The sequence below is a fragment of the Saccopteryx bilineata genome, chromosome 3 (assembly GCF_036850765.1).
Source record: "Saccopteryx bilineata isolate mSacBil1 chromosome 3, mSacBil1_pri_phased_curated, whole genome shotgun sequence".
Taxonomy (NCBI): domain Eukaryota; kingdom Metazoa; phylum Chordata; class Mammalia; order Chiroptera; family Emballonuridae; genus Saccopteryx; species Saccopteryx bilineata.
The window spans coordinates 23,181,428-23,208,879 of record NC_089492.1 but is presented as its reverse complement, the minus strand read 5'-3'; the positions used below and the strand labels follow the sequence as shown (position 1 = coordinate 23,208,879).

The window sequence follows — 27,452 nt, the reverse complement described above, 5'->3', positions numbered from 1 at the left end:
ATGAATGCAAGGACCTATATATATAACCAGCTCTACCTATCAAGACTATCATTTAAAACTGAAGAAGAGATAAAGAGCTTCTCAGACAAGGGAAGCTAAAGGAGCTCATCACCACTAAACTAGTATTGCAAGAAATGTTAAAAGTACTTCTTTAAGAAAAAGAAGGGGGAAAAAGAATATAAATATGAAAAATATAATGTCAATAACTACATTTCTATCAATATCACTTTAAATGTACTTTAATTAAATGTTCCAATTAAAAGACATAGGGTAGCTGAATGTATAAGAAAACAAGATTCATGCATATGTTGTTGATAAGGGACACACTTCAGATTGAAAGACACACACAGACTGAAAATAAAGGGATGAAAAAAGATGTTTCATGAAAATGGAAGCAAAAAGCAGATATAGCTATACGTAGACAAAATATACTTTAAAACAAAGACTATAATAAGAGACAAAGAAGGACATTTTACAATAATAAAGGGATCAATATAACAAGAGGTGATAATCTTTGTAAATATTTCTGCATCTTACATAGAAGCACCTAAATATATAAAGTAAATATTAACAGACACAATAAAGGAAGAGATTGGCAGTAACACAGTCATAGTAGGGGACTTTAACACCTTATTATTATCAATAGATACATTTTCCAGAGAGAAAAGAAAAAAGAAAAGAGCAACCTTAAATGATACATTAGATTAGATGTATTTAATTGATATTTTTAGGGCATTTCACTTCAAAGTGGTAGACTATACATTTTTTTCAAGTGCACATTGAACCAGCATTATTACAATAGCCAAGATATGGAAGCAACCTATATACCCATCTATTGACAACTGAATAAAGATGTGGTATGTATGCACAATGAATGTTACTTGACCCATAAAAAAGTAAAATCTTACTATTTGCGACAGTATGGCTGAACCTAGAGGGTATTATGTTAAGTGAAATAAGTCAGAAAGAAAGACAAATACCAAATGATTTCACTTACATGTGGAATCTAAAGAACAACAACAACATAATAATAATAATAATAAAAGAAACATGCTCGAAGTTACAGAGAGAAAAACTGATAATGGCCAGATGGGAGGAGATAGATCGGAGGGCTGGCTGGAAAGGAAAGAAATTAAGAAGTACAAATTTCCAGTTATAAAAATAGTCACAGAGATGTTATATACAGATAAAAATATAGTTGATAATTCTATAATAACTATCTATAGTGTCATATGGGTACCAGACTTATTGAGGTAATCATGTCACAAGATATATTTATGCATAATCACTATATTATACATCTGAAACTAATATAATAATGTATGTCAACTGTTATTGAAACATACATTTAAAAAAATCTATGATTCCCAAATCCATATTTCCCATCTAGTTCTTTTTTACCTAGCTCCAGATTTACATATCCCGCTATCTACCACATATCTCCACATATACACACTATAAGTAGCTCAAATTTTCAACAGAAGTCATTTACTTGACCTTCCCAATCCATAGTCTGCTGTGTGCTCTTTGCACCCATGTCAGTGAACAGCAGCCACATGGCCTGTAAACACCTATCCCACAAACGTGTTCTTTTTCTTAAAACTGGACTTTTGCAGGAACTGCTACCCATCAATAGAATATTTTTTCTTCCATTCACACACATTCTGCCCCCCCCAACCCTCATGTAACTAATACCTCCTCATCTCTTAGTCCCAAGTAGAGATCATATCCTTTGGGAAGCTTCTCCTGTTAGAGAGCATTTAGCATTCTCTATTAAAAATGCCTGGTAACCTGTTCATATCTTCCTCAGACTGTTAGCTCTCTGCAGTCCAGGAACTTATCACTGACATGGGATACTAGATCTCAATTACCTAACACGGTGCTCAGCCCAGAGTGGATATTACTATATGTATACTCAGAAAATATGTAATAATTAAAATAGTCCTTTAGAGTACAAATTTTAAATTAGTTTTTATATTCTTCTCAAATCAGGTTCAAGCTTCAAACAATATATTTAATAAGATCATTTGTTACTTTCTAGCCCTAGTAAATGTGAATAGAGATGTTTCCCCCTTTACATTTATAATTATCACAATCTCTAATAAATAACGTTTAGGAAATGAATTAACTCAAAAACATTAATTTTTATGCTGAACCATGAAAATAGAATTAGAATACTTTAAAAATTTAAACATAAGTATCTGAAAATGAATTAGCAGTTGTGTATAAAAGGTACTGTTTGTGTACTAAATTGGTTCTTTTGAGGTTTTTGAAACATTCAAATTCCAATCCTGGTGACAGACACCTAAGAGGCATACAAGAAATTAGGCTTATACTAAAAATAACTTTAATTTCTAACTTTGTATAACCCTTGGTTTGAAATAGAATTCTTTATTTTAGAAGGAAATGGTTAACTGTAAGTCTGAAAATGAAATTCTATAAAAAGAATTTAGCTTTCCATGGAACAGGACATCTGTAACAGAGGATTCAGTTTGCCCTGAGGCTGTTTTTGTGTGTATGTATGAGCGTTGGGATGAGGCAGCTGGGGGAAGGTGACATTAGAAGCTCCAATCATGGCCTAGAAGAAATATCTTTCTAAGGATATTTTGTTCTGACTCTCAGGTTACCAAGCAACCTTTTGATTACTGATTTTGTATTGCTGGAAACCTGATATCAGGAAGGACATGACAATGACTATAACTATTGTGATAAGTGGGAGGAAAAAAAATCTCTCTTCCAAAAAATTAATACATTTACTTATTTATTTTCTTATATTCCAAGTGAGAGAAGAGGTTCCTGTGTGTGCCCCTACCCAGATCCACCTGACAACCTCTGTCTGGGGTCAGTGCTCTGCCCATATGGGGCCATGCTCAAAAATGAGCTATTTCAGTGCCTGAGGTAGAGGCTCCATGGAGCCATCTGCAGCGCCTGGGGCCAATGCACTTGAGTAAGTTGAGCCAGGGCTGTGGGAGAGAAAGAGAGACAGAGAGAGAGAAGATAATGGGTAGGGAGAAGGGCGGAAAAGCAGGTGGTTGCTTCTGTGTGTGACAAGACATCCACATGCTGGGCCACTGCTCTACCACTGAGCCAACTGGCCAGGGCCATTGATACATTTATATAATCAATTTTGTCTGGCATGTGTAAATCTACTGACAAGGCTTCACAAAATGAGTTCATATACCTCAATCTGGTTTTGAATTAGAGAGGTTCACCAGGGAAATGATGCCCTTCAAGGCTTCGTACAGAGATTATTCAAGTTGACTCATCATATGACAACTCTGTCCATATTGGTTTTGGACTCAGGCTGACCTGACTTCAATATCTAGTTTTGACATTTAGAGGCCAAATAACTTTTGAGAAGTTATTTAACCTTGTGCCTCAATTTCATTATCAGTGAGTTAAATAAAATGTGTTTTATAGTAGTGAGAATTGAAAATTATGAACTGAAATTGTCTAGAACCAGGTTCAGCATATAGTAATTATTTAAAAAACGACTACTACTAGTAGTAGCCATCATAGTAGTTACTAGTAATACTGCTTTTCTCAAATTGCAATCCAAAATTTTTCTAAATATTAGTTATAGTGTGTTTTGTAATCAGAATTGCAGAAGTAAAAAGCATAGCACCATGTCATTAACAGGACAAGAATTCAATACAAATTAGTCTCTATTAACATAATTATTGAAATTTAAAAACAATAAAAACTAAAAATAGCAATTTGGAACTTAATATTTATATTGAACTAATCTGCTAATTTCATTTATACCATATATATATGGTAATATATATATATATATGAGGCTAAAATCACTTTTATGATTATGATCTTTTAAAGAAATTTAGGACATTAATCTTCTACGAAAGTTATAAAGTCTTGCCTGACCAGGCGGTAGCGCAACAGAGCGTTGGATTGGGACGCAGAGGACCTAGGTTCAAAATCCTGATGGTCGCTAGCTTGAACGTGGGCTCATCTGGTTTGAGCAAGGGGTTACTCAGTCTGCTGTAGCCCCACAGTCAAGGCACATATGAGAAAGCAATCAATGAACAACTAAAGTGCCACAATGACTAATTGATGCCTCTCATCTCTATCTCTTCTTGTCTGTCCCTATCTATCCCTCTCTCTGACTCTCTAAAATCACTTTAAAAAGTGATTTTAAACTAAAATAATATTACACAAATATCTGTGGGATTTTTATGTTGTCATTTGAGAACTGATAGCTTATAATTTGAAGACTGTTTTACTTTTTTGGAGTATAAAATTTAAGTAAAACATCAAAGCATGCTATTTAGTAAGATACACTACAGATATGTTATTTACTGATTATGTATTTTGACTTATTACCAAATAATAATTCTGTGTTTTAAGTGACCTACAACAAAGGAAATTTCATAAAAGTTGTATTTACTGATCAAATTTTGAGCTAAAATTTAAAAGTAGTACAACCTTTTCTATCATGCAAAATGTAGTATACCAAGTGCTATCATAAAACTAGTAAAATTGAACTATCAGAACCCGGAGCAGATAAGATTCATTTAAGAGCTTTGAACCATGACAGTGTAGGGCATTTGACAAAAGTTGAACAAATATGAACTTATGTTCCCAAGAGTTAACCTACCAATAAAACTTAAACACGTGTTCTAAAATACCTTTTTAAATGCTTGTAGTAGTCATAAAATTACTGAACCTGCAAGTTTTAATTGAGAGTTTGTTGCTTTTTCCAGATAGTTGTGATAGCATAGTAATTGGTACCTAAAAACATGTTCAAAAGTACATAACCCTAAAGCAAAAAGGTTCAAATAAAAGATTTAACAGTCACTTTGGACAAAATATAGAATATATCTACATTATAAAATTTAACCAATAAGGTAACTGCTATTTGCAAAATCTATAATAGGCTGTCACTAAATGTGGTTTTTAGAGAATGACAAAACTATAACCTATATACTATAAGCTGTATGAGAAAAATTGCTGGTATTCTGGGGCAGTGTTATGGGCATATATCCATTGTACCTAGGAATATTAGAGCTACTATAAACAAAATATAATAAAGGGACAGTGAACATATTCTGTTAGAAAAATCTGTACATAAAAATATTTATGTGAAATAAGTATCAGTCTTGATTTTACTGCAAGGTACCAGAAACTTATCTCTGGAAATAAGAAAAGAAAATTCATTCTCTGCTTATTTAATTTTAGAAGCAGATGTTTTTATGAAAAGTGACCATAGACCTTCTTTGAACTACCATTAACATGATAATGTTTGGGAATATCATATTCACTGACCAGAGGCTTGTACAAGGGTAATGATTTAATTAAAAGAGATTCTGGAGTTGGAATACCTGGGTTCTCATTTGGGCTCTGACATTAAGCAAGCTAATTTCATTTATTTTTATCTAAAAAATAGAATATAGTACCAAATTCTGAGTTCTTATGAGAAATAAAGAAGTTAGCCCATAAAACGGATTTGGAACACTGTCAAGTATCTGATCTACATTTAACAAATGGTATCTATTATTGTGTTATTTTATCCTCGTGTATAATATTTTTGATGTGGTTTCTATTTTAAAGATATGAAAATATACTGCTCACAAAAATTAAGGGATATTTCAAAATGAATATGAAGGTATAAAATATCCTCTAATTTTTGTGAGCAGTGTATATGACATCAATATACAAAGCTTGAAAATGCCTGCTACTTGTGTTGTTCCCTTCCCAGTACATAGCACTCCTATACTGTAAGATAAATAAACTGGAGGCATTTTATTGAATGCTTAAATGTACAACATTATTCTGAGTTATGTCGTTGTCAGGTGGCCACATGGTCCCTCAGTGTCAGTGCAATGGCTAACAAAGCCACAGAGCCATGACTGCAGTTGACCGGTTGGCTTGCACTCTTCCACAGGTTTTGCTGGTAAGGTGACATCAAGCCTAAATGGATTCAGTTTATTACACAGACAGGAAACACAAGACCAGCCTCATGCCATCTCCTGGTACCCCTTTTCCCACAGGTTGATACCAAACCAAAGAGGTCAAGTGACAGATGGCATGGGTTTTAAGTCACTATGCCATTGAGGAGCTAACTTTTAAATTACAGCCAAGAAGTCTTAAAGGCTTATACAGAAAATATAAATATACCCTAAGAGGGGAGCAGCAAAAAGTTCTGTGTGTTCAGTCGAAACTAAAGAGATGGGTGAGAAACAGACAGGTGGGAACATGTCACCAGGTTGCTATCAATCCCTTATTCCAGAAGGAACCCCAGGATATTCTAGCAAGAATCAGGTCCGACAGCTGACAAGCCTTACACCCACAACCCACATGGAAACAGCAAGGTCCCCCAGGCACTCTCTAAAGTAAAGCTCTTTCTTTCTTTCTTTCTTTCTTTCTTTCTTTCTTTCTTTCTTTCTTTCTTTCTTTCTTTCTCTTCTTTTTTTTTTTTTTGTATTTTTATGAAGTTAGAAGCGGGGAAGCAGTCAGACGCCCACATGTGCCCAACCAAGATCCACTTGGCATGCCCACCCGGGGCAATGCTCTGCCCATTTGAGGCACCGCTCCGTTGTGGCCAGAGCCATTCTAGCACCTGAGGTGGAGGCCATGGAGCCATATGCAGTGCCTAGGCCAACTTTGGTCTAACGGAGCCTTGGCTATGGGAGGGGAAGAGAGAGAGAGAGAGGGGGGAAGGAGATGGGGGAAGGGTAGAGAAGCAGATGGGTGCTTCTCCTGTGTGCCCTGACCAAGAATCAAACCCTGGACTTCCACACGCTGGGCTGATGCTCTACCGCTGATCCAACTGGCCAGGGCCAAAGCTGTTTCTATACAGGCAAGTTTTCTTTGAAAATTTTAAGAGTAATATAGTGTAAAATCTTCACAACCAAATAATATAGATTATGCATAGTTAGGAGAGGAGATGATTAACAATAAAGGATATAAATTTGATCTTCCCTGTTCTATCATGAGGAGAAAAGAATATTGTGTTAGAATATCTTTTCTTTTTTAGGCAAAATATTAACACCTATGCTATAAAGAAAGCCAGATGATTTTATTTTTTCACATTAAAATGAAATTATTACTTCTCTATTTGTGCATATTTCTGGCTGAGGCCATTATTAAACAAGAGTAGGGAAGAGCATGAATCAGAGTTTAAAATGCAAGTAAAGTCTTTTGCAATATGGGGTAGATTATGTGTAAACATGCCTAAGAGAAAACAACTTGCAATAGCTAAAATTATTCAGGCTCATTAGAAAAGCATGCAGGAGTTTCAAATCTGTAATTATCTCACTGAATAAAGACTCTCTCTTCTTTATTTGAAAGAAAGCATTTCACATTGATCCTTGAAGGTCAAAAACTCAAAATTTGAAATTATGTTAAATAAATTGCATGGTCAGGAAACACTCAGGTAACCTGTCCTTTCTCTGGCTTTTTATGAGTCAAATTCTAGGACCATTACACTGGCTAGTTGACTTCAATGATTAATATTTTTACTATTGATCCTGATGTAGACAAGGGGAATCCTTTCTTTTCCAAACTTTCAGAATGAAATAAATGATGCATGCAACAGGAATTCTCTAAGAAATGAAGTACACATATATGTGGTTAACAGGCTGTTTCTGGGTCTTCAACTCAATGTAGGTGTAGAGAGAGCCTTTATTTTTCCTTTCTTTCTACATATCTCTCTGCGCCCATGTATTTATATATAGGAGCAGAAATAATTTTTGAGAGAAGAGGTCATGAAACCTGTTACCCACCAGCCCTCTATTTTAACTCTGTCTTTAAGGCTAACACCTAAAAATGTTCCCAATAGGAGTGATCCTGCTGGAGGCCAGATTTCAGGAAGGAAAATTCTGAACATGAACTCACCTTGCAGACTAGGGGGAGACAGGGCCAGTAGCCTAGAGGCCTGAGGAGTGCTGAATTGGGGCACTACATCCTGCGAGCACCCATGTGGCTTCTGCTACCAGGGAGCAGCACGTTCATCCCTGATAAAGTAGCTATTCATGCACCTGGAGTGCCTTGTTACCAAAAAAAAAACACCTCAAAACACTTAGGGTTCAGCCAGATTGTCTGCAAAATGCTTCTGCTGAGCCTTACACAAAGGTAAGCATTATCTTCCCTCTCAGGACAGAAGGTCTAATGGAAAGAAATGGTTCAGCTTTGTTTTTAAAGACTTTGGATTTGACCCGTTTCCCCCACCCCCAAGCTGTGTAATGGAGTTGCAGCTCTGTGGAGACTTTATTTACAGCAAATTTTTTCATAGTCACCTATATAAAAATAAACAGCAAATACAGAATAAGACATCTTCTCTTGTTTTACAACACGATCTCTCATACAATTTTCTCTCATAATAACTATACTCCTTTCAATCCCAAGTTATTAAGGCCAGAGTACTAGGGATTTGTTAAGGACAACATATTTAATAAGTTGTAAGTCAGGACTTAAATCCAGATTTTCAAACTTGAAATGCCAAAGTCATCCTATCAGGCCAATTATTTATAAGCAGAAGCATGAAGTGATGAAATAGCAGGAACTCAGGAAAGTAATCAGTGCATTCATTAAGGATGATAAGAAGAGGAAGGCCTTCTAACAAGAGAGAATTAAGATGACTGAAGAAAGTGCTCTGGATAAATTGGAAGAGTCCTCTAGGTTTTAAAAAACAAAGCAGTGTAAAGGCACTTTGTCCTGCCTAATATCATACCACACAATGAGACTCAGACTAGAAAAGAAAGGTTGTTGAAAACAGACGACTTTGACATTGTAAAGAAATTACCCAGGAGAATTACATTTTTTATAGCTCTTAAGAAGTTAAATCAAATTGAGAAATAGAAATTAAGAACAGAAATAGAATGATGAATAGAAATATGATTATTTAGCCCTAATCAAGACAGAAGGCATATATATTGATATATTTAAATTCAGTGAGAGAAGGAGAGGCAGAGACAAACTACCCCGTCCACTCCTACAAGGATCCATCCGGCAAGCCCGCTAAGGAGCGATGCTCTGCCCATCTGGGGCACCGCTCGGTTGCTCAGTAACCCAGCTCTTCTTAGTGCCTGCAGCTGAGGCCACAAAGCCATCCCCAGCGCCTTGTGTAGACTTGATCCAATAAAGCCATCGCTGCAGGAGGGGAAGAGAGAGAGAGAGAGAGAGAGAGAGGGAGAGAGAGAGAGAGAGAAGCGAGAGAAGGATGTGTAGAAAAGCAGATGGGTGCTTTTCTTGTGTACCCTGACTGGGAACTGGACCTGGGATATCCACACACCAAGCTGACACTCTACCACTAAACCAACTGGCCAGGGCCTCAGAAGGATTGATATTGTGTCTTTGTAAAAAAGAGAAACTGCAACTTTTCTGCATTCAGAATGTCAGCAGGAATCACCCTAAACCAGATTGACCAGTGGGGCTTAAGTTTCAGGGCTCCTTATGTGCTTAGGTTCTTTTCATGACTCTGTGCCAAATTTTATAGCCACAACTTTTCATTATTCCTCTTAGAAAGGGCTCCCAAATTTTGGGGACTTCCAGTACTACAGACCCTTACTGCATCTCCAGAAGCTACTAGTCCAATCTGGACCATCATGGAGTACAAACACAGTTGACTGGGATGAGCAACAAAGAGCAAGGATCATAAAGAATGCTGGGACCCAAGCCAGAACAAAGGCAGTAACTGAAGTTACGACTTGCTAAAGGTTTTTATCACTCTCCTAAACAGTAATGTTAATACCGGAACATTCTGCAATTATGCCTGGATATGTTATAGATATATTCATGGTTAAGTCAAGCTTTCAACCAGTTCTTCTGGGCACCAGTTCCTTTCAGATCTATGATTTAGATCTCTGTTTTGGTTTGAATAATCTTTATATAAAAAAGCCACCATATCAAAGTGAATCACAGGTCCTGAAATCAGACTGAGAGCTCTGATTTCTGATCCTTCACTCATTGACGGCATGACATTTTATTTTATCTCTCTCGGCCTCAGCTTCTGAATCTGTAAAGTAAAGATTATAACAATTGTGTCTACATAGGATTTCTCTGAGAATGACATATACGTAAAACCTTAAATCAGTGCTTGATGTATTATTAAGTGCTCAGCACTGATATTATCCATTCATTGTTTTTTTCTGTGGTCCTCTCAGTAGTGTCTCTTTTTCTTCCCATACCTCACTTCCTGTATGGCCTGGAGTTGGGTAGGATTGCTTACTCATTGTTGCTTGTTCCTTCACTCATTCTAGGCTTCAAGTCACATTTTTATCAGACTTTACTTCTCTAATTGCAGTCCTTACAACCCCCACCCTCCTTATATTTCTTTTTAAATTTTTAAAAATTTTTTTTTTTTGTATTTTTCCAAAGCCAGAAACAGGGAGGCAGTCATGCGCCCAACCGGGATCCACCCGGCATGCCCACCAGGGGGCAATACTCTGCCCATCTGGGGTGTTGCTCTGTTGCAACCAGAGCCATTCTAGCGCCTGAGGCAGAGGCCACAGAGCCATCCTCAGCACCCAGGCCAACTCCACTCCAAAGGAGCCTCGACTGCGGGAGGGGAAGAGAGAGACAGAGAGGAAGGAGAGGGGGAGGGATGGAGAAGCAGATGGGCGCCTCTCCTGTGTGCCCCGGTGGGAATCGAACCCAGGACCCCTGCACGCCAGGCCAATGCTCTACCACCGAGCCAACCGGCCAGGGCCTCCTTATATTTCTTGACAAAATTGACACTCCTGGCTCAAAGTTAACCCTGAAGCATAACGACTATTTTATTTCTGGTGCTTCCAACATTTCCTCATCCCCTCACTGCCGCACTCTTTTATGACTGTCTCACACCTTCATTTCTCTTCTTAAAGACGCAGTGTTTCTTCCTTAATCCTCCTCTTAGCTAATGATCTTGCCTCCTCCTTCTCAGAGAAAGAGAGTATCTTATCTTACGTTTCCAGGAGTACGGCACTGTTACCGCACCTGCTGTTGTCTGTGCCCACATCTCTGCTTTTCTCCTGTGACCCGTCACTTTTGGTGACCATGTATGTACTTAAGGTTTGTCTCTTGTGCAACCCCTCTGCTTGTCCAGTAGCCTTGTTTATGCAATGACATCACTCTATTAATTTACCACCAATTTTTCCTCCTCATCGATTTTCTACCTCATTGGATCATTTTCATTAGCATTCAAACATGTTGGATTTTGTCTTATTTTTTTTAAAAAAATACCTTCAATCATGTGATCAAGTATCATCCATCAAAGTGACATATCTAGATTTTATATAACACTTAATAATGTACAACCATCACCCATGACGGACTATGTTTAAAAAAAAATGTTTAATCAGAAACAAATCAAGTATTTAGACCTAACTTGATGTTTGCATTGACCAACAGCAAGGGGGTTAGGAGAGGGAGAGTGGTGTAACGGTATAAGTTAAATGACCCATCAAGGAAATAATAAGAAAACTCCCTAATATAGAGTATTTTAGACAACTGTCCCAGTCTCCTAAGCTCCGGACTCCACTTCCCAGCCCCTTCTGCTGGCTCCTTTTCATCTCCCGATTTCTAACAGTGGCAAGGCTTGGCCTCTTCTCAGTTCATGCTTTCTTCCGTGCTCATCTCAGCCAACTTCATGGCTTTCCATAGCATCTACGTGCTGAAAACTTGTAAATGTTTTTTCTCAGCCTGGACCTCTCCCACGATTTCCAGATTGTGCATTCGCTTGGAATCCTCCTCTGTCTGTAACCTGGATCCATGTCACAGAAGTACTGACTATTTCTCCTTGTTTTCTGTATGTGGTACACTCAAGAGGAAGCTGGTTCTTGGAATGGTCTGTGGTCTGGCTCTGATATAAAAGTAGTGAAGGAGCATAAATAAGAGGAATTCTGTGAGTTCTGATTGGGAAGCCAGGAATCTATCTCTGAATTGGAGAGGTTTCACTAAATTGATTCCAGGAATTAGGACCTTACTAGCCAATAACTGTTGTTGCATGTAATTTGAACAAATCAAGGAGTTTATAATCAAACAGTCTAAAGATCTTTAGGACAAATATTCTGTGAAACATGCCCACTCCCTCCAATTTTAGTGCTCTGTTGCATGAGTTTATATGTAGAATACCAGAACTCTTTCCTTATGGATTTTTTAAACTTCAGTAAAGCAAACTAAAGTAAGGAAAACCCAAATCCATCACCCATATACATAAATATCTAAAAGATCTTGTGAATTGTAATTTGACCATATATATAACAGTAATGGGTACCAGTTACTCCTTAATATAACATTCAGGATTTTCAATCATTTAAACTCTGACTCTTATTTTGTCCAGTGCTGTCCTGTTGCACCAAGCCATGACGAATGTCATGTTTTTGGCTTCAGATTTCTTGAAGACAGAGTAAGCCTTCTAATTTGGTCTGTATGTGAAAGAATGAACTTAAGCTCACTCCTACTGAAATAGTGGGACATCTTTATAACAATGTAAAGGTCAAGCAATGAGCATTGTGTTAACTTGGGCACATATCTACTTAAATAAAATAACTTTTCTCTATCTCATTGGTCTCATCTGAAAATGGAGATGATAATAATACTTTCTACAACATACTTACTGGGAAGATTGAATGGGTTAATACATGTATATACCTTGGCACAGTGCCCTGCCAGAGCGGGAGCTCAGTAAACCTAGATTTTTTTAAGTTGTATCTCTATTTCATAGATGGGGTTGGAGGGTTTACATAAATTTGCCACAACCACTAAGTTGTGTAGCCATGATGTGGACCCAGGGTGGCTTTTTCACAAGTCCAGAAGTAGAAATATTGCAGAGTTGCTACTTATTAATCTATCAGTTCTAATAAACCACATACAACGGCTTCTGAATTACACAGGAAAAGATGTGAAATGAGAACTATTGATCATTTCTGGAAAGTGGCCTTCATAAATTGAATAAAAAGCAGAAAGAATAAAGTGTTAGCTACACATTGATTATACCTGTGTATGAACTGGGATTCAAAAAAGGAGCAGACTCAAAACAGATTTGTAAACACATCCACTTTACCTACTTGACTTACATTAATATCCTCTGTTTACAATGCCTTCTACACCTTTTCTGTTTGGCAAAATCTAGCTTCTTTTTACAAATATGTCATTTTTGAGAAGCTGAGCCTTATCCTTCCAGGAAAAAAATTAGTATCCCTCTCTGCTACATTATGGGTTTGCTTGATCATCCTCATCTCACTGTCCTAATTAGTCTTAGGTATTTCCCCTTACAACAGAGTAGGAGATCCTCAATGAGGGAGGATATTTACATGTTTGTCTTTGCCATCCAATTCAGTGCTCACTAAACATTTGTCAAATTGGGTTGATTTAATTTTCTGTTGGGTGGTAGAATAGATAAATAAGCCAAACCTATTGTTAAGTCTTAATAAAATAATTGCTAATATCTAATTTATTTGTGTTATATCATCATCACCTAGCACAACATGCCAAACGTTGTCACTTACACTAAGTTGGGAAAGTTAATAAATAGATGAATGAATAAATAGATGAATGAATGGGGACTAAATTTTAAAGGGCTTTAAGAATTTTCCAAAACTAAAATGTGAGATAGCTTAATAAGAGAACTCTGATCCATAATAAAAATAGCATTTATTTTGAATGAGGGGCACATATTCCCAAGAACAAAAAATCACAAGCAGTAGACATCAAAGTTTTTGAAAGTGTTCAATGTTATACCATCATTCATGTACAAAGAAAAGGGTAATTCTAACCCTGACTAGATAATATCACAATAACCATTGAAATTTGATTCCTGGACTTTTTTTATTATTAGCATTGCTCTGGATAACACTTAAAACTTGTTTCTTAAAAGTCTTCAAAATTTTGGAGTGATTTAAGTATCATTGACCTACTGATCCTGAAAAATTAAATTCAAGAAAAGATTCTTTTGAAAATTACATAATTTTCTTTTTAGTCCCCAAACTACTCTCATTTCCCCCTAAAGGAAATTTTTAAAAAATCCTTATAGAATGGCAATATAATGCTCAAAATATCATGTTGCACAATTATTTGTCATTATGGCAACACTAGAAAAATCCAAATAAACATAGAGTGAAATGAAGAATATGTAGTATGAGATTTGGAAGATATAAAAACCTCTACTTATTAGCTGTGACACTCAATGCGAGTCACTTTCACTTTTCTGTACCTTGTTTTTTCCATATGGAAAAGTGAAAGAATTAATTACCTAGTGCAATTATTGAAAGGGGAAATGAGAGAAAAACCTTATACTATTAGGCACGATGCCATGTATATAAGAAGCATTTGAGAATGTGATATTACTCATCTCTCTCTCCATTTAGCTATTTTATAAATGGTTGGAAATTCTTAAAATATGATTTCCGTATCTGGAGTATTTGGTTTTGACTCACCGACAATTCACAGATCCCTTGCTGCTCATAAAGCCATAGCAATTTGCATGTTGTCTATATTCCTGATTTATTTTCTTTAAGTACTTCTTTTGTACATTTGTTTTTATGTTTATGATAAATATGTTGTGAGATCAATAAATAAAATATAATCAAATGAGTATGTTTCAGGGGAGGGGATCAAAAAAATACTAAAAAAAGAAAAAAAACATAATAAAGACAATGATGATAACTTTGAAATTGCACCTGAGACAAAAACCTATAATGGTATGTTAATGTTTCCCAAGGTCACAGGGAGATATGAACTATAAGGAACCTCCCTATAACATTATTCTCTTCATTGGTGGATCTCAGCATTTTGTTTTAATCCGACACACCCAAGGGTAATACCAGCGTCATTAGTGATCAGAGTTGACTATTTCAGAGATCTTGTTTCCTGGGAGAGAGTGCTTGGGTTTGGAGGTGGGTAGGAGAGATGATGATCTTAATAAAACAGTGAAGGGTTTGTTGTTACATAAAATTTACTAGGTAGTTTTTATTTGTCATCATTTAGAAGGAAGAAGTCAGAATGCCTTTTAAATAAATAAGCTATAATGGAGCAAACATTGAATGAACATGTATTAGACAAATTAAAAAAAAATTGGCATAAGTTGGCATAAGAAACCTAGATCATATATAATCAGAGGAGATTTTCTACAGATTTTCCAAGTAGAAGAGCTATAATCCAGTTTTCCTTTGACAGATAAGTTGGTGGAGCACTTGTACAGTGTCTTACATGTAAATGACACCAAGTGGTTTTAAACACCGTGGTTAAAAGAGTGTGGAATTATTTTACACTATTCAAAATCCAGAAGAATTTCTGGGAAAAAAAAAGAATCAAAGTTTTCCAATACAAAAAAAAAATCCAGGATTTTTTAAAATATATTTTTAAAATGCATTTGTTGATTTTAGAGAGGGAGGACGGGAGAAAGAGAGAATCAGACAGAAACATCTATGTATTCTGACTTGGGATCAAACCAGCAACCACTGTGTATCAGGAAGGTGCTCTAACAAACTTAGCTATCCGGCCAGGGCAAGCCAGGATTTCTTTTAGAGAATACTGATCAGATTCAGTTCCAATCTCAATTTACATGGTAGGAAAAGGTTAATATTTTATGCCTGCAGAATTCTGTAGCCAAGGATAATAAATATCAGCAGGTGCAAATTCAGGAAGGCATAGTAAAATGGATGAAATAAAAAACTATCCATCACCTTTTGAAGCATAGTCTTTGTAGACTGATTAAAACACATGAACAGAAAAATGTGACCTACACATTAAGCATACCAATAACTGAACCAGAGTTTGAAGACAGCTACAAAGAGAATACTTGGTATAATTTAGAGACATAGATAACTAGCTCATAGCCAGAAACTTACCTTGTGGATACGTTAATAATCTCCTAATTCCTTTACAAACAAACAAATAAGCAAACAAACAAATAAAATAACTCTTGCTTGAAGGGCAATATTTAAATTCTGCAAATAACTTTCAAAAGCTCTATGTTCATTTTTCTCTGTGATTTCTCAATAATTTACCTTGACAGTTTTTATGATTGCCAAGGCTATTATTTATTTAAATAAACACACTTTCTCATACGTGGCACATACATCCCTTCTTGATTCCAGATTTAACTTATGATTCTTATTTACAACATTGTATTATTTCCATGGCAACTATCTTGGCATAATAAACAAAGGAGGATGACTTCAGCTGCTTTATTCTGCAGTGAAGGAGCTGGGTGTGAGATTGGTAAACTTGAACCGAAGAGAACATAGCTAACCACAGAAATAACAATGAAGAAAGTAAAATGTATTGTATTTCATACCCTTGACTGGAGGTAGATGCCTTGACTAGGCAGAAAGGTCACAGTCATTCTCACTCTCCTTGACTCACCACAACCTATCCCATTAGTGGCACTGAACTGAGGACTGATTGGTTCCTTAGTACGATGCACTGTTACTATTGGTTAGTTCTAGTCTATTCCAATGTTCTCTTGTCTGTTTTCAAAGCTCAGTACACTTAGTATATCTTAGCTATGTGCATTACCAGATGACAAACAATAAAACTATTTATTGAAATCAACTTCTGTACTAATGACATATGTATCTTTTGCTATTATGTTTAATATTATGAAACTGAAATGGGAAAAAAAGTGTATATACACTGAATACAAAAATAGACATATGAACTTTATAAATGCATAGGGTTGAAGTAGTCATTTTAAAACCTTTTTTGCCTAATGTAACAATGACCTTTCCTCCCAGTTTCAAAAGGCTTGTAGGTACTGTTGATCTATTCCAACTTCAATTTAATCTTACCCTCTCCTGAGACTAATTCACTTACAAGTGCTAATAACATTTAATTATCTCCTCCAGTTAACTAGTCTTTCCTGGGAGTCACAGATGTCACTATTATAAACAAGAATCAGTCTGGGGATATGTACAGAAATATCAGGAAAACACCAGTTTATTTAATGCTTTTATTCTTTATGGCTCATATTAGCATATAGCAAACATTTGCTCCCCAGCTAACCTATTTCACTTACTAATTTTGTTAATATATCTCCGTGGGAAAATTACACCACCTTCCTGTGCCTCGGTGTCCTCATTCCAACCTCATAAGAGCATACCATGGCATATTGTAAACACACAGCAAATATTAGCTTTTATTATTACATCAGGCAAAATATTCTTTTCTGACTCTAATACATGCTAGAGACCAGTCCACTTTGAATTTAGTGATGACATATTAGGTTAAAACCCAACATTAGTTTCTCTAATGACAAAGTTGATGTATTGCATGCCTTCAAGGTTATTACAGTTTTCTTTAAAACACTACCTCCAGCTCCAACAACTTCCCTTTCTTTCCAGCCTGTTTCCGGGTGTACCTAGGTCAAGTGCGTTAGACACACAGGAAAGAAGAGTATGTGGTGAGTATTTCTGAACTTGGACATATTCTCCAGAAGACCAGGAAGTGGTCATGCATAGATCTTACAGAAAGCAGGTTTCTTTGCTACTTTCATGATTCTTTCTGGTGTGGGACCCTCACTATGGTAATTGCTGCAAGCTCATGACCCTTGGATAGTCTACTTTTTTTCCATTATATAATTATAGCCAATAAAGCAGTCTGTGCTCCTTATGTAACCCAAACACTAACTCTGTTCCAACAAGCAGGCAAATTTTGGCTTGCAACAAAATTTAATCAGAGAACATATATGGAGTATAAAGTGTATTTGTAGTTTGCTATTTTGTCAATATAAAAATTTTTAAAGAATTGTTCCAAATATTTGAGACACAAGTAACACAAAATCATTTCAATGAAAGTTCCGTATCCTTGTTAGTGAATCATTCTGTGCATAGCTCTGTTCTGATTAACTGGGTTCACGAGGATCACATAGAGAATTGACTTCATACTATCTTATGCTCAGAATGAGCCCCTATGATATGCCAGTTTATGACAGACACATGATAGGCACTAAGATAATTAAGATACTGTCTCCACCTCCCAAAACATCATGTATTCACTTGTCAGTTACAGCACAAAAAAGTTTAGAAGCTTATTTACTAATGGGCCAATTACATTATAAAACACTCTCCATAAATCTACTTGTTTATAAGTCCCAAATTAATGAAAATAATTTAGGCTCACAGTTTTCAATGAAGTTCCATTAAATAAAACATGTCCATTGGTTCTTTACCTTCTAGATACTCCATGTCTATCAGGCACTCTTTTTTTCTTCCTTTATTTTTTAAAAAACATTTTAATAATTTTTTTTCATTTTGCAGGGGTCATCAAACTTTTTATAAAACCGCCCACTTTTGCAGTGCTGGTCAACCTAGTCCCTACCGCCCACTAGTGGGTGTTCCAGCTTTCATGGTGGGTGGTAGCAGAGCAACCAAATGGTGCTGCGATTGGCCCACTATGAAAGTTGGAACACCCACTAGTGGGCGGTAGGGACCAAGTTGACCAGCACTGCAAAAGTGGGCGGTTTTTATAAAAAGTTTGACAACTCCTGATAGAGTTCCCATATATGCTGCACTTCATTTCCCCTATTAACATTCATTTTTGGCCCAGCCAGGGTGACTCAATAGATAGAACATTTCCCAGCATGCCAAGGTTGTAGGTTCAACCCCTGATCAGGAAATATACAAGAAACAACCAGTGAGTCCACAACTAAATGGAACAATTAAGTAAACAACAAGTTGATACTTCTCTCTCTCACTCTCCCTCTTCCCTTCCTTCCACTCTCTCTCTCTCTCTCAAATCAATGGAAGAATTTAAAAATTAAAGAAAATCGTTCACTTTTAAACCTAATAAGTAATGCTCAGCGTAGATCGTCTAAAAAGTAATAAAGGTGAGAAAATATGTAGATGCAATGTTGAGTTATAATTTTTTTTTCATTTTTAAAGTAAGATATTGCTTCTTGTCCAAGGTCAGATGAAAAAATTATATCATATAAAATCAGATCTAGAAGTAGATGTGTTAAATGGTGGATTGTGAGAATGAATGAATTGATGTTTTTAAAATGACTTCAAAATGTGTGGACTCCTACCTAAAAACAAATCATTACTAATATTTAACTTACTAATCTACTTTGCAAAATATGTTCTTTTATTAGTTCCTTATTTATGCACAACATGCCCTGGCTTGGTTCCTTGTATTACTGGAGGCTGAGTGAAGGCATACAAGTTTTTTTCTTGATTAGAAACATGACAATGGAAATGCCAGTGGGTTTTTTTTAAAGATTTTATTTATTCATTATAGAGAGGGGAGAGAGAGAGAGAGAGAGAAGGGGGGAGGAGCAGGAAGCATCAATTCTCATATGTGCCTTGACTAGGCAAGCCCAGGATTTTAAACCGGCAACCTCAGCATTTCCAGGTTGATGCTTTATCCACTATGCCACCACAGGTCAGGCTGCCAATGGTTTTTTTAATGTGAACTTCACATACACACAAAACTAATAAGTAAATAAATAAACCAAGGGCTTACTGCTTGACCTAAAATAGGGTAGTGTTTCTCATTTTCAAAGTAATCAGCTTTCATAAACTTTAATTGTTGCTGCTTTTGGACATTGGTTGCTACTTAAGAAATGGCCAGATATCAATTTCCTTAGGAACGTACTCTCCAGCACAATCACTTAAATATAAAATATTTTAACTAAAATATCATTTTATCTGTTCTTTTTTTATCTTCCCCAAAATGTAAAACTTAATAGATTATTTTTAATGTAAAACTTTTATCTAGATCACGACGAAGTAAATGAGATTGTATGTGTGGAGTACTTAGCTGCTGATAGCACACTGAAACTATTTCACCCCCTCCTCTCTTTCCTCTGCGGCTGGTCTGTGAAAGCCACTTCTCACAGCAATCAGTCATGGCACTTAGGAGAATTGACAGGATGGTGGTGCAGAGTTCCAAGCAGAAGGAAAGGGAAGGAGGGTTGTTCAGCAAGTGGCTTGGGCTGAGGAATGCACTGGGTGATTTACATGTCTTTCATTGCGTTCGAGCTACAAGCTATCTTGCATCATAGATGTGATTATTCGCTTTTTACATTCGAGGTATACTTTGCAGGGAAGAGATCTGAACAACTTTCCAAAGGTCACACAGCTTAGTTAAGGCCGGCATGTAAATATGAACTATGAGCCTGCAGTGGAGGTCAATGCTTGGAGGGAAAAATCCCTGCTTCTGAGTGGGTGTTTGCTTTTGATTTCTGTCAAGATTCTTCTCCTGCCTCTACACATGTCCTAGCACTAATGGAACCCCGGATACATCTGTCACGGTTGACGAAGTTTCCTCCAATTAAAAGAGGACAGCATAAGGAGTTCTCTGAAGCCATGTATTAACTATAATTAAGGGCATATTTCCTCCTAACTTTTTGAAGCCTCGGGTTAAAGAGGGAGGTGTGTTGTTGTGAACCAAGCACAAACTTGGGACTCAAAGTATTGTGCCCGTTATGGTCTTGCCCCTAATTTTGTGTGCAACCTTGCATGATTTATATAGACCTATTATTTTCAGACAGTTATGCTAAACATACATTAACAGCATTGGTGGATTTGGGGAATGAGACACTACAGAATATAATTCTTCATAGATTATAAAGACCATGATATGGTTTTACTATAATTTATTATATTTTAAAATATCACCTTAAAACATAAATACAAAGGTTATTTAAGAAATTGCTTAAATGAAAATGTTACTTATTACACAGCTAATGTCCAGAGTTAACATAAATTTTCACCAAATTCTACCAACAAAAACTGAAAGGCACCAACTAAACTAAACTATAAACTAAATATAGAATCAAAATTAAACAAACATAAACAAAATAGTCCAAAAAGTAAGTTTTCAAAGTTAGTTTTATCAGTTGACTGTGTCAGACACCTTCTTATATAACTATGTGCACATAAGTAATTTTAGTAAATGTTAGTATTAGTTTTATAATAAAAATAAAGTTAAAACCTCCTCGATGGTTTGTTTTGGGAATGTATTAATTGATTGAGCTAATGGTCGAGGGCTGAGAAGTAAAATTTTTGAAATGTCAATTTATTTGAAGAAATATTTTCCCCCATCTTGTAACTTAAATGTATACATACCTACAGTGAAATTTATTAAGGCCAGTAAACTTAACTGTGAATTTCATAAGCTTAAAAGGAAGCACAGCTAATTTGAAATGGAGGGAAAATTTTCATGGCAATAACTGAGCTTTCTAAATTTGTCCCCAGGGTGATTTTATTTCGTCCTCCCCATTAAAACTTAGGCACAAATGAATTTACTGCCAAAAAAATACTTTAATAAAATAAAACTAAGTTGAAGTTACCATTTTTGCAAAGTCAAATTTTCATAAATCTACTTATTAAAATGTAAACATGGATGAAACTTTAAAAATATAAGTACAATAATTTATTTTCAGCCTGTGTAACAGCCTGATACTTGGAAGAAAAAATATTAATTTCTTTATGAGTCTGTATGACTGAGAGTCCTTCGAGATTCACCTTTCCCTGGACCTTTTGAGATAAAATCATTTGATGGGGAAAAAAATAAATTGGTTTTGGAATGAGAAAGACGGTATACATATTATGGTTCTACCACTTATAACCTTGATGCTTTTGGACAAGTTATTTAACTCTGAGGCTCAGGTTCTTCTGAAGAAAAATGAGGCAAATAATAACAGGATTGTAGTAAAGATTCAATGAGATAACTGTATCTGAAAGAGCCTACTAGAACCTCATAAATGTTAGTGTTTTATGAAATGCAATTCATTCCTTCCTAAAATTGGTTTTATAAACTAGATTGATGGGCTAAGTAGACTGCAGACTATACTCTAAACAATAGGAATATAATAGGATAAAATTCTGAATCTTTCCTATATCCAGGGATCGTACTAGGAGTCTGATTGGCATGACTCACCTCTTTTAATCCTCATAACTAACTCATAGCAATGTCCTAGGTACTATTTGTTGTAACCACTCTGCAGATGAGAAAATGAAGTTTAGAAAAGTGAAGGAATTCAATATCAAATGACCTGGTTATAAACCCAGACACTCTGCAGCCCTCACCTGGATATTCCCAAGGTTCTCATTAACTGGCCTTTGAAAATATTCATATTAAACAAAAATAGAAATGGGGGTAATTTAGGTAAGGAAAGGAATTCAAAGTTTGGCAATAGCATGGGTAAACAAAAACAATAGCAAAACACAACAACCACAAACCCATAAGAAGTGCACCCTACACAGCTTCTTGGAAAAAGTGTTTTGAGAATGTGACTGATCATCACTTCCCAGCATCTAGGTTCTGTGGTTGCCTGTGCCATTGTTATAAAAAGCCTGTGATTTTGAAAAGAAATTTCACTTGTTATATATCAATTTATCTGTTATACAACCCATCAGGGCTGTGAAAACAAAATCATCACTATAAAAACATTTGGAACCATATTAAACTGGAAGGTCATTTTCTGACTTGATTTGGTGATCCACAGGAAGTAGACAATATATATTGACTAAGGCACATGAGGCAGTGTTTTTCAACTGCTGATCGGAGACTGGTGTCAGTCTGTCAGAAATGTCATGCCAGTCTGCAAAAGAGTTAAGCACCCTAATACTGGATGAAGATAGTAGACCCAATGATCTTAGTCAAATTTGCTTAGATTCAGGGTGATTGCCACTTACCAGCCTGTATCACTGATACAAATGCTACCGAGGTTGTCTTATATATCTTTGTAAATTGTAGGCTCATTTGAAAACCTTTTTTACTGTGCAGAGCATTTACAAATTATGTACAATAGGCAAAAAGCAGTTGGACAAACTTATGTAGTATTCAATGCATCATACATAAGGAGATCGGAAATCGAACAACAGCTTGTTCCATGTTGCACTGTTATATGTGGTAAGATAAAATTTCTTCCATTGTGTGTTTCTGTTTCCAGCCAGCTAGGTCACCAGTCCCCAAGTGTAACAAGATTGAAAACCACTGACATGAGGTATTACATCTTCCTTCTCATTTTCATCTGAGGCCTCCAATGAAAAGGACAAGGTCTTGAACCACAGATCAATTTTCCTAATTTTGTAGCATATTATAACTTACAGATCTGTGATGCACAATTAAATTTACTAATTGTAAATTATATACTTTTGAGAGTTTTAATAGCTTTATGAAATAATTTTAAAATTACCATTTGCATCTTGTTCTATCATAAAAATAAGTACTAAAAATGACTGAAGGGATAATAACCTGAAGAAATTCTAGTCTCCCTTTCTAATTTAAATAGAAAATGACTTAAGTCATAATAAACAAAAGTCCCTTGTTTTCTCTATAGTATTTTTTCTTCTTTTTATCAATCAAAACATTCATTTGCAAAGGTCAAAGTGGTGACTCCCAACTTTCAATACTTTAATTATTGCTATTCTTTATCTTACAACATGAAATGAGTTGCCATCTTAATCTAAATAGTAAAATAATTATATAGCATACATTGAGTCAATACACACTTTGATCACCCTTAAATTATCTACTATTTAGCACAATTTTTTCTTGCAATCATCTTCATGGATGTTAATTTTAAGTTATAAAATATTGTCAAAATTTCAGTCAGATGTCATGAAAAAATCACCTATCAATAGAATACAAGAATGTAATTTTTTGTAAGGTCTCTAAATATTATTCTTTCATCTCTCTATCAATCTACCTATCATCTATCACCTATTACCTATCTATTATCTATCTATCTATCTATCTATCTATCTATCTATCTATATCTATCTATTATCTATCTATCCATCCATCATCTATCTATTATCTATCTATCTATCTATCTATCTATCTATCTATTTATCTATCTATCATCTATCTTCTATCGATTCATTCCTTATACCCACTGTTTCAAAACAAATTTAGAAGCATGGTTGCTTATATGGAGCAGTTGAGAAGTTAATTGAAGTACACCAGATTGCCAAGTGAAAAAAAAATTAAAATAACTAGAATACAATAAATAAATTGAACTGATTATAAAAAACAAAGAGTGTATAACCATGCAACTCCATGAACAGTGACTACACATACAAGCAAATGAAAGCAGCTGACCACGTACCCACACACCTTGGCAGAGGTGCACTCCACACTCGTCGGCCACCACCAAGACAAATGATCTCTGATGTCCCTTCCAGCCGATAACCTGATGAGCATGAGAAGGTCAAAGTATCACCAACTCCAAAGTTGAACCCAAAGCGGTTACCATATTGAGGAATTCCAGGATCTTCACAAGGTTCAAGGTTATATTCTGTAAATTTAGGTGGAGGGGAGGACAAAAACAATGATAGTCACTTTTGAGGTATATTATTACACTTTGCAAACTGGATGCTTTCAGGGTTTAGTCATATATTAAAGTGACTTTAAGTGTAATTATGGGAAAATGCAAATGGTACACATAATTTTCTTATTTATAAAAGATCTAATAACAATGAATTTTTTGGGGGGGAGAATTTAATATTGATGATAAAATGTCACCTTCTGAGTAATCAAGAGAAAATGTAGCTATTTATCTCATTATTTCTTCTGCATTAAAAACAAATGCATTTTAAACATTTTTGACTTATTGACATAATAGATGCATATTTTCAAACACAAAAAAAACATTTTAAGTGAAATTATTTGCACTTTTGGAATGCATTTTACCTAATGATTTTAGTCTTATGCCTCTAGTAGTATACAAGAAATCCAATGAATCCATATTCTGAAAAACACCTGACTTCAGATGCTGGGTTTATGTAAGACTGCAGTTCCCACATACTGAAAATTGTTATATTACAGAAGCAGTGAATGAATATCATGCAAATGAACAGCTAAACACTCTTCAGAGTATGAGAAAGTGGAGATAATTGAACAACAATATTACAATTTATATACCATCTTGAAAAGAAGTAGTTTATTTAAAAACATTCCCAGAGCACACACTTAGTATGTAATTGCAATGGAGGACAAGAGAAAATGTTTTATGTTAATGAGCTATTACTGCATTGTTAAAAACAATTTATTTGTATATACTATCAACATTATAGCTTAAAATTGTGTATGCTTATTTACTATTCATTATAGAATACCTAAATTATATAATAAGACAAGTATCTTTATACAAATACTAGAATAATAGTTGAAGAAAAAGGTTAGCATTTGTATGATTTTATATGTATTTATAATATTACAATTTTAATATTAGCAAGTTGGTATAAGATTTACTTATTGTTTCTATATTAAGAAATAACAGTTTGATTCTCAATTCCATTCAACTAGACAGTAGAAATCTAATTGATGAAAACATTTGTTATTCACTTTGGTCTTTTAAATTTTGATTTCTGTAATCCAAGTCATAATGTTGTCTACAAATAATTTTATTCTAAAATAAAGGAATAACCACATTAATTTATTTATTGATCATGTAGTTCTAAATGAATAAATTAAGTTTATCTGAATCTTGGCCAGTAAACTATGTCTTTTTTAAGACACAGAAAACTAGAATATCAATGGCCTATTTCACATATTATTTTTAAGTTGAGTTTACTAGGTATTTTCACTATTTTATTCTTTTTTAGAATTCTATAGGAGTGTAAATATTTAAAAATGTAACCATGTAATTTACTGGATTTTTTAGCAAATTAATTTATTTCTTCAAGGTATTTCAGACTTTCCTTAACATCAACTGACAACTATTTTTTGCTGCTTTTTTCCTCTTTTCTGTTATTGTACTTTCTTTGTTTTGTTATAGATAAATTATGATATGTTCACCCTTTTTAAAAAACCTGATTTTTGTTGTTACCAAAATAACTTTTTATTTGTCTATTATCTTACCAGAAAATGTAATATTGAATCCTTCATATGATATTGAAAAATCTGAAATAAAGCGCAACTGAGCCCTGAAATTTCCATAGAGACCAGCATTGATTGTTGAAGGAAGGTCGGAACCAGTCAGGCGTGCCAATGGTTGGGTAAAACTACCGTTCTCTGTGATCAGTAAGTAATCGTGATGGTCTTCCAAATGAAAGGTGTGAAAGTTGAACTGCACACCTATTAAGAAAAAGAGAAAAATTAAAGTGTATCAGTAAAGCCCAGAGTTACCAAAACAATTAACAAGAGTTACCAAACTAACAAAAACCAAGACTCTCCTTGTAACTTATTTCTCTGAAAACAAGAGTAACTGATATAAAATATTCCAAATGTATTGTATCATACGATCTTTTTTTTATCGGCATTCTTTTGAAAGATATAGTTATTCATATCTTAAAAGCTGCTTGAAAAAAATTTAAAAATCAATGCCTGAGATGCAAGTTTCCTGAAAATTTCAAGGAAAAATTACATTCTTTAATGATAATAGAAATGTAGCTTTCTGGCAAACATTTTCTATACCTCCACAATTCCTTCTGCAAACCACTCAAACAACATAGCACCACATGTACCCACTGCCACAGATGCTTAATTCTAGAAGAGAAATATAAAGCAGGCACAGGGAGGAGCTAGTTGTTAAATGAATAGAATGTCTCTCCATTTATTTTTCACACACGTGAACCTGTGCATATAATATACTCACTTCAACCTATGTACATAATATACTGAAAAATGTTCATTAAATTTTCACAAACTGAACACACCTTTGTAAAATGGACCTTAATCAACAGACACATTACCAACACCCAGAGCTTCCTTCATTCAACTTTTCTGTTCTTTCAGTTTGCTAAAAGTAACTATTTAACTTCTAACAATAGGCAAATTTTACTGCATTATATAAATATTTCTATAGTTTATATAATGGAGTCATATAGCATATTTTTGGGGGTCTGAATTCTTTAACTAAATGTTAGGTATGTAAAATTCCTTCTTATTTTTATGTATAGTTGTTTTAGTATGTATGTTTATTTTTAATGCTCTACAGTACAACACTTTATTTTGTGAATGCACCACATTCATTTCTTATTTTCAATATTTGATGGTCAATGTTTGTATTTTTGCATAAATGCCAATGTTGCTGTCAAGAGCATGCCAGTATGTCTTTTGAATAACATATGTGCTTACTTCTGTTGGGTAAATTACTGGATCATGGGATGACCCAATATGTACATACATGTGTGTGTATGTGTGTGTGTTTATGTATTCATCTATATTAGACACTCTTTGAAAAAGTGGTCGTGTCGATGTACACTTCCATCAACAAATTTGGTTGCTTTGTATCCTCATCAACACTGGAAATTTTTTTACTTTTTCTTTTGCTCTGTTCTGGTAATTAAGGCATAGCATTGCATTGTGGTTTAATGTGAGTTTTTATTTTATTTTATTTTACTTTATTTTAATTGAATTTAATGGAGTGACATTGGTTAATAAAATTATACAGGTTTTAGGTGTACAATTCTATAATATATCATCTGTATATTGCATTGTTGTTTACCACCCTTTCTCTTTCCATCCTTCTTTACTCTCTTCTGTCTCTCCCACCCCTCTTTTCCTCTTCTGATCACCACAGTGTTGTGTGTCATGTAAGTTTGATTACACACACACTCTAT

At 35.0% G+C, this 27,452-nt stretch overlaps 1 protein-coding gene across 3 annotated transcripts in view; it reads right to left on the bottom strand.

Annotated features, from left to right (window-relative positions):
* The window catches only part of CSMD3 (CUB and Sushi multiple domains 3), a 1,246,722-nt gene that overhangs the window by 375,340 nt on the left and 843,930 nt on the right, over positions 1-27,452 (bottom strand). For all 3 annotated transcript variants that reach the window (XM_066265798.1, XM_066265799.1, XM_066265800.1), the window contains 2 exons: positions 25,750-25,965; positions 23,996-24,184 (listed from right to left, as the gene is read on the bottom strand). In XM_066265798.1, coding sequence (XP_066121895.1) covers positions 23,996-24,184; positions 25,750-25,965 — 405 coding nt within the window. The remainder of the gene's footprint in view (positions 1-23,995; positions 24,185-25,749; positions 25,966-27,452) is intronic.